The sequence below is a fragment of the Austrofundulus limnaeus genome, unplaced genomic scaffold (genome assembly GCF_001266775.1).
Source record: "Austrofundulus limnaeus strain Quisiro unplaced genomic scaffold, Austrofundulus_limnaeus-1.0 Scaffold38, whole genome shotgun sequence".
In the NCBI taxonomy this organism is placed as follows: Eukaryota; Metazoa; Chordata; class Actinopteri; order Cyprinodontiformes; family Rivulidae; genus Austrofundulus; species Austrofundulus limnaeus.
In genome coordinates this window covers 249,918-258,612 of record NW_013952440.1, presented here as the reverse complement: position 1 = coordinate 258,612, position 8,695 = coordinate 249,918, and the positions used below count along the sequence as shown (strand labels likewise).

The window sequence follows — 8,695 nt, the reverse complement described above, 5'->3', positions numbered from 1 at the left end:
GTGCAGGGATGCAAGCTGTAACTCGAAGTGTTGTTTTTCTGTCATCCTTCGACAAGTGTGGGCTAGGTGACATTTCACTCCATCGGAACAGAAGAGGAGGTCTGATGGTCTGTGTCTTCATCGGCAGCAGATGGGACACGGCCCGTATGTCAGAAAGGACAAAAGAAATAATCAGTATTAACACAGAGRGCAGACGCACTCCAGGAGAATATTTGTTGTGAATCACTTCGGTGAGCTTATCACTGAACTCAAAGGATAATTCTCAGGTGCCTGGCCCATTTYGGTTCAGTTGTTGTAACATGAGAGCAGCTTAAAGGAGACATGAAAAAAAATAAGCTGGTTCAGACTGAAGCACCTGGAACAAAATAATTGTTTCTATTTATAAGATACTGCAAAAGAAATACTGACTAAAGGAGACATTTCATGCTTTTAAATCCTTCTTTTTTCCACATATAAATAATTCAGTTGGGGTCTATAAAGTGGAACTGCAATGCTTTGGTCTGAATGCCTCCTTATTGTAACTCCACAAGCCCCTCTTTCTGTTCTAAGCAGCTCGTTTTGAGGCTATCTCTTTAAATGCAAACAAGGCGTTTCACATCCTGCCCAAAAGAATATAAAGGTATCAATGCAGCGCCAGGAAAACCTAAATTCAACTTTTCTGCACTCCTAGAGACTCTTAGGTACACAACAAAATGCATTTAACAGGTAAATAATTAGATTTTGTGCGATATGTCCCCTTTGAAAACATACTAGTCTTCTCTTATTCTCTGCAAGTTATAGCCTYAGACATTTAGCTTGGCTCTTCATGTCAGCAGCCTTATATTTGACTGTGTTGGCAGRCAGGTATGCTAATGTCAACGTGAGCTCTTTTGTGTGTTTTGCAGATTCACATATGCAGAATTCAACTTCGGGCTCGAGAATGCATTTGAATCATCACTTTCAGCCGAGCGGTTTCTTTCTTGCTACACAGTCCCTCGCGTTATCTTGCCTCTGCTCTAATCAGTGTCTCTCTGTGCATGTGTGAATGCAGACCCAGTCACGTGCGTCGTATTAAACCTCTTGTGCGGAACAGTGAAAGGAGTCTTGGGAGGACAGAAGAAGATGACTCTTGTCATCCTGGCATCGCCCTCCCCGCCCGTTTGCTGCGGAGTCCCGCTCCAGCAGATGGTGACACTGATGCGACTTGCATCCACTTTTAATTGAAAAGTAAAGAGGCTGCCGAGCTTGTCGTTTGAATCAATACTTTATTTATTTATTTATTTATTTTTTTGACGTGACGCTTTTAATTAAAAGCCTGAACACTCGTGATAAGGATAATTGAAACTTTGGCCAAAGCTGCATGTTTGGCTTGTGTACAAAAATCTTTCCTCTGCTGGGTGAAGACTTTATAGTTTTCTCATAAATCTAAGCTGACAAAACATTACCGCTTATGTTCAAAGTGAAAACTTTAGACCAAAAATTCAAYATTATTAACAATTCCTGAACACCAAACTGATGTATTAAAGCATCACATTTGAGGAAAGTTATGCTAATTTTGTTACTAAGGGTGGGTAGATGGTGCCCATTTTTTACACAAATCTCAATTTTTGGCAAAAATTCTTATTTTCATTTCTATGACTCAGCCAGCATGGGTCACRTTGTGTAACCGCTCCACAATGCTTCTTACTATAAAGGGTTTGATGAAGTTCTCGGCCAACAGGAGCCGACTGYCCTGTACTGGTTGGCAGCTGATGTTTTGGCAGGGGATCATCTGGCTCCTGGTCCGACCACACAGTCCCATTTCTTCTCCTGCTGTCTGGATGCCAGCGGTATAAAGGCGAGCGAGCCCACGTTCTGCCACCATGCTTTAAAGAGGCAGGAATCTCTCAGCCCGCTCACTGTTCCTCCCATCCATCCATCCATCCATTTTCTTCATTTTTTATTTTTAATTTTTTTAACTTTTATATTTTCAGGAATAGTTTGCCAGTAATCTTGTTTGTCAAAGCTGTGATCCTGTTTAGATAGAAATAGCTTCAAATCAGCCTTCCTTTGCTTGTTTGTTTTTTTTCTTCTGTTTATGGAAGTGTGTGTTTTCTGCTTTACACCAAATCTCAAACCCTGACAGAATAAATTTATGTTAGGTGTTGTCCCAGGCAAATGTATATTTTAAACAATGTTTCACCAGTGCAAACATATTTTCACTACTTGGAATTTGTATAAGTGCATAAAATTTGAATTTAGTCTCTCCTGGTGCTGCAAAGATATCTTTATATTCTGTTGGGTCATATCGTTTAAATCAGGGGTTCTCAAGCCATTTGGGTCTGGGAAACCCTTACAAGGGCGAAAAAAATTCCAGGGACCCCCTCATAAACCCCATTCTGTTTTAAAAGATAATTTATTGTCATTTCAACCCTAAATGCCATGAGAATATGTATTTTTATTAAGTTTATTATGTTTGTTTTATTAGTTCATTGTTCTCCATGCATTTTTAAAAATATAAACCAAATTAACTTTTTAGTAAATATTTTTGAGGACCCCCAAGATACCTCTCGCAGACCCCTGGGGGTCCAGGGATCCCAGTTTGAGAACCTCTGGTTTAAATCATTCAGTTTTTTCTCTTTTCTATCACATATTTTGAACTATTGCATCACAGTTTTTGTGACTGGATTGTTTTTGAACAAGTGTGGTCATCCAGTTTTGTAGATTAGCTTAACGAAAAGGCAGAGGCACAGCTAAAAATAACCCAGATGAGAGAAAAGAAGAAAAAAAAAACACAAGTAAACACATCCTTCCCCTGGGGTTTTTCCTGCTGTTGTCATCATGAAGGTCTTTGTTCATTTCATGTGTTCTATGGTTTTGGTCTTTTGGATTGTGACTTAACACCTTCCCTTCTTTAATGCTCATTTAAGATGTTTTTATGAAATAATTGCTAAAACTATTTTTTGTTTTTTTTTTTCTTGTTGCTCTTCAGAGGAAAACAAGACGGTCTAAGCTTCCGGACCACAACAGCCAGGACTCGAAGAAAGACGGCTCGCTTTGGGAAAAAGCAAATTCTTTATCTGTGAAGAACAGAGGCAGATGGAGCTCCAGGTTGGAGAGGACGGGGGGCACAGCAGCCAGCGCTCAGAGGAAAGGGAGCAGCCGCCGAGGAGGAAACGCCAGAGCCCGACAGAAGACCCAGGATCGCGGGATGGCGGCGGCAGGACTGGATGTGGTCCCGCACGATCCGTCCAGCAGCCGCAACTTCAGCGAGAGCCGCGACGGAGCGGCTAAAGTACCGGCTGCYCTCTTACCCGGGGAGCCGGGCAGCGTGGACGGCGCGCACCAAACTCCCATCACCGACTTCATGCCCAAGTGCAATATTGTCGGCAAGGACGCTCTTTCGGCTCTGCACCGYGCTGCCACCCAGCAGTGCAGGCAGGAAATAGCCAACCTGGTGTGCCAGCATCAGGCTGGACAGCTCATGCCCGACATTCTTCCCCAGTTCTGTCCTCAAGTTGGTGAGAAAGTTTTTACCGTTTTAACCKAAACTCAGGCAGTAATGTTGTATTCTGTCAACTCAGTGTGTTTTCTGTRTTCAGGCGTGTCGCAGCCAGTGCAGACAGCAGGAGAAGAGGATTTCAGCCTGTCCAAGGTGGAGAATCCTGTCAGGGTGGTTTTTGTTCTGATGGTCCACGGCCGGGCTGTTCGGCAGCTGAAGCGTCTCATCAAAGCCTTGTATCACAAAGACCACTATTACTACATCCACGTAGACAAGGTACCACAGCAGAGTCTGCTCCCAGAACACATCTGAGTTAAAACTGGGGATCATGTTGAGCTGAGTACACACAACTAAAGTAGTTTGTTCTTTATGCTCCTGGTAGTGTGKGCTGTAAGGAGATTAACCTGGATGTGGGTCAGTCTGGTTACACTTAAGGGCTGGATTTAGTAGAGGAAAGGTAGTTATTGTGTTTAAAGGTAATTGTGAGTCTGAGCAGAGGTAAATTTAGGTTTCTGTAAGCAGAAGGACAGTGGAGCAGCTTACTGCAGGGAAAGATGAACGATAAGTCAGCTGGACGGTCACATCAGAGGCTCATCAGAGGATTTAGACACTTGGCTGGTCTTTCCTCATCCATCTCTGAGGGAAACTCTGTTTGAGAGACGAGGCTGTGAAACCAGGTTTAAATCTGCCTCCTGGCTGCTTCACTTCAWCATCCRTTCCTCTCATCTCTGAAAGCAGCCRTGTTAACCACGTTCACTTGTAAAATCTTTATGCTCTCGTACTAAAAGTCCAGTTTTCCTGAGCTGCATTAGTTATCCTGGCCTGTTTCATTACAAGCAGTTTCTCTTACCTAAAAAGGTTAGACTTAATGTTCCTGAAMAATTTATTTTCAACTGCCTGTTTCATTTAAACTGCTCATTTATYGCTGTGGAACCTGTTTTTTGGAAACGGGCTGCTTTGCAATTAGTCTAATTATATTGTAAATGGAAAACTATAAAGGAAGACACTTGTTTACTCTGTTTTATTGTAACAAAACTGAAAAATTGTGACTATAAATATTTTTATGTCCATTTTAGAGTTTAATCTCTGCTTTAGAAATTGCTTTTTATGYTTCTGTTAAGCAGAAGCTCTTAAAATTGTGAAACGAAGCTTGATTTTCTCTACCTTCTTATTATCACCATGACTCACTAAAAAGCACCGTGAGGTTGTTGTGCTTCTCAGATCAAATTCTCTTTCAACACCAGCCAACTTTGTTCTGTTTTGGCAGCATGGCTGCTTCCAAACCACAAGAACCATTTCAACACTGAAATTAATTAGAAAATTTAGACTTTTTTTTTCTCCTGCGTTTATCTCTTTCAATGACTTTTGGATATTAAATCTTCCAGCGGTCTGGCTACATGCATCGAGAGGTGCTGMGGATCGCTGAGCTGTACCCGAACATACGAGCCACGCCCTGGCGGATGGTCACCATCTGGGGAGGAGCCAGCCTCCTGAAGGCCTACCTGCACAGCATGCAGGACCTGCTAGCCATGCAGGAGTGGAAGTGGGACTTCTTCATCAATCTCAGCGCCACAGACTTCCCAACCAGGTGAGTCGGACAGGTACACAGATCTGCAAAGTTTGTGATCCTTTTCTCCATCAGTCGTAACAAACGTGTTGGGGGTTTGAACTTCGTCACTTGGCTTTGGCTTGTAATTTTTACACCAAAGCTTCAGTAACCAGATCAACTTTCTCATCTGTCAGGAAGGTGAAAAATGAAACACTAGTTGGAGACTTGAGTTGGTTTTCACAATTAATGGCAACGCACTGAGAAGCATTTCACCAGCGTACATTATTGATCGAGAAAAAATTCAAGTCGATTACGGTGATCAGCTGTGAGCCTCTTAYTCGATCAAACATGGTGGAAATGTGCTCGACAACAGCCAATCAGAATCCACCTCCTCCTGCTCCACTTCTGTTTATAAGTTGCTGAAGAAATGCAGATGGAAACACAGAATTAACCAAAGTAATCAAGTATAAATCGCTGAATCTCACAGAGTTCGCTTATTTGGATGAGTTTCTGAGGTATTTTGGCCGCTGTCGCTTCCTGTACCTGCTGTTACCTGCTAACAGGCACGCAGGGTGAGCTCTGAGCTCCTCTCCCGACAGAGAAAGAGAGAGAGGGGAAAAAGAAAAGTGAACCATGATGCGCCTCACTAAAATAAAAACGTCCTCCAAAAACATAAAGCGGTCTTAGGGTAACGTTTAGGACAGAACAATGTCCCAGTGGTTCTTCATTTATCTGGAGAAGAACTTTTCTGTAAATTTTATCGGCTCAGGATGRGCTGGACRAGACGTGAAGACCACTTCCTGTCTGAGTCTCATCACAAACAGCAGCTGAGAGACGCTGAAAACTCCTGAACAAAAGTAAWGAGCTTWGATCCTATTCAAAGTGTGCACAAATTGTTGCTGTTTGTATGGTTTGTTTCTTTATGGCATATTTAATGTGAAATTCAATTCTAAAACTTTAATTTTACAAAAGGATAACTTTATAAATGTGAGATTCTATGATTTACACATAAATGTTTTTTTTCTCGGTAAATACTGTTTTAAATACTTTGCAAAAATAATTGGATGTTCTACTGAACCACAGCTATTTGTTATGTTAGTAAAAGTGAAATAACAGCCATTATTATTTTTTTAATTTCTGTAGCCATTTGTTAAATTATTTTTCAGTCACTTTTTAACAGTAAAAAAAACTCATGATATTAATCGCGATCGGATAATATGAAAAAATTAATCGTGATCATTTTTTTGCCATATCGCCCAGCCCTACTGTGACTGATAGAAATATTAGTCTGTTAGGACTGTTCTAGTAAAGGTGTTGCTATTGTAGCTCAGTGACGTTTCTGGTTGTAAAAAGTTGATTTTGTTAGCTGGGTTTCTGGGGCAGCTGTGTCTGCCTGGTCCACCTGAGCTATCCCAAGGCACGTTAGCTTTCATTTATCTGTTTCAAAGAGACGGGCTTGTTGTCCTAAATCCTTTCCAAAGGAGGTAATTACAATCCTGAAGCACTCAAGCTGCTGTTTTATTTAAAGAATCCTCCGAGGCATGATTTTTATTGCTTTGCTGAAGCCTTGCTCCTCTCTGTCACCATCACGCCWCCCTGCAGGACCAATGATGAGCTGGTGGCGTTTCTGTCGCTGCACAGAGACAAGAACTTTCTCAAGTCCCACGGGAGAGAGAACGCCAGGTAAAAAAAAAAAAAGCCAGTTTTAGGTTAGATATAACTGATGATGGCATCGTTTGTTTACTTTCTCAAATGCTGYGAGCAAAAACAAACGGCTTTGTGTTCCTGCCCATAAGGTTTATTAAGAAGCAGGGCCTGGACCGTCTCTTCCACGAGTGCGACAACCACATGTGGCGTCTGGGCGAGCGCAGCATCCCAGAGGGCCTGGAGGTGTCCGGTGGCTCCGACTGGTTCGCGCTCACCCGTCGTCTCGTGGAGTACGTCATCACCTCCCAGGACAGGCTGGTGTTGGGGCTGAAGCAGTTTTATTCCTACGCTCTGCTCCCGGCGGAGGTGAGAAAACATTAGGTGGTCTTTGTTATCTTCCTCTTGTAGTGGAGACTAACAGCAGGAGGCGTCAGGCTCGTCCTGCCCTGTCGAGTCAGGAGAGCTGAGCTGCAGAGATAATGGAAGACTTGAAGCTTCGCAGCACAGTGTGGAGGAGAAGAGGAAAGAGAGGAAGGTTTATTATAGTTTTTCTCTATAGTTTAGTCTCTGTAGAGGAGCTTCACTGCTGTAGAGCTCTGGCCTTTCTGTAAATAACAACTGGAGGTTGTGAACTGTTCATGCAGGACTTCGACAGGTTTGTAGTGTAATGCAGAAATGCTGTATTTATCTTGTGCTTTCTTCCCAGTCCTTCTTCCACACGGTGCTCGGGAACAGTCACATGTGCGACACCCTGGTGGACAATAATCTGCGAGTCACCAACTGGAACCGCAAGCTGGGCTGTAAATGTCAGTACAAACACATTGTGGACTGGTGCGGATGCTCTCCCAACGATTTTAAACCACAAGATCTCATCCGGATTCAGGTCAGTGTGCCCGAAGAGGGCAGTGTCGCATTCTTTTCTCTCTCTTTTTTTTTTTTTTTTTTTTGCCTGTGCTCTTACTTTTCACATTTCTCACTATATCATTTTATTCTGTTTTTATTTTTATTTTTGTACAGCAATTATCTCGTCCGACATTCTTTGCCCGCAAGTTTGAGTCGACGGTGAACCAGGAGGCCATAGACATCCTGGACACTCACCTGTACGGTCAGTACGCACCAGGAACTGTTGCCCTCAAGGCGTACTGGGAGAACGTGTTTGAGCAGTCGGACGGTGTGGCCTCCCTTGGCGATGTGGCTCTCACTGCTCACACTTCATTCCTCCGTTTGGCCCTCAAGAACCTGAGGAGCACTCAGAGCAACACTGAGACCTGCAGGTCGGTTTAGTTTTTGATAAGTTATTTGTCACGTAGACRACATTATGGTGATTTATTTATTCATTTATTCTCTACAGATTTGAACCAGTGGGCCACCCCCTCTCTATACATTTGTACTTTTATGATGACCATTTCCAAGGTTACCTGATCCGTCAGGAGGTCCAGGCTGCAGGATCAAAGRACATAGAGGCATTGGAGCTGTGGGCCGTCCCTCAGTCCACGCTCATCCTTGAAACGGATCTTAAAGAGTTCGATAGGCTCAAGAACCTGGAAGTAAGCTTTCTCTGAGAATTTGTACAAACTTTTATGATTATTCGGACAAAACTGATGGAAGACGAGTTTACGCCTGATGTTAAAGGGGCTATATCATGTAAAATCAACTTTTTTGACTTTTATATCATGTTATAATCTTATCCTCTCATCAAAAACATGCCCAGAGTCTTACTTTGACTCATTCATGCATGTTTGAGAAATCCTGTAGTGTCCTGAGGCAGCAGGCAGGGGTGCAAAAACGACCGGTTGGGACCAGAACTGTCTTTGGGACCATCTCCACCTCTGTGCTGTGTCTCCAAGCCGAGTTTCCTCATCACGGAGCACACCCACACACACCCCACCCCACACACCCCGCCCATGTCTCCTGCAGGCTCTCAGCAGCAACAAAGCAAACAACGGGTGAAACTGAAAGTGAAAGTGAAACTGTCTGCTGAGCTCCTAACACTATTGCTCACTCAGTGAAGCTATTTTCAGATTCAAAATACCTTTGAG

At 43.1% G+C, this 8,695-nt stretch overlaps 1 protein-coding gene across 1 annotated transcript in view; it reads left to right on the top strand.

Annotated features, from left to right (window-relative positions):
• The window catches only part of xylt2 (xylosyltransferase II), a 17,668-nt gene that overhangs the window by 2,533 nt on the left and 6,440 nt on the right, over window positions 1-8,695 (top strand). The window contains exons 2-9 of the mRNA XM_014006880.1: window positions 2,951-3,479; window positions 3,561-3,736; window positions 4,846-5,048; window positions 6,612-6,692; window positions 6,806-7,022; window positions 7,363-7,539; window positions 7,674-7,930; window positions 8,008-8,203. Coding sequence (XP_013862334.1) covers window positions 2,951-3,479; window positions 3,561-3,736; window positions 4,846-5,048; window positions 6,612-6,692; window positions 6,806-7,022; window positions 7,363-7,539; window positions 7,674-7,930; window positions 8,008-8,203 — 1,836 coding nt within the window. The remainder of the gene's footprint in view (window positions 1-2,950; window positions 3,480-3,560; window positions 3,737-4,845; window positions 5,049-6,611; window positions 6,693-6,805; window positions 7,023-7,362; window positions 7,540-7,673; window positions 7,931-8,007; window positions 8,204-8,695) is intronic.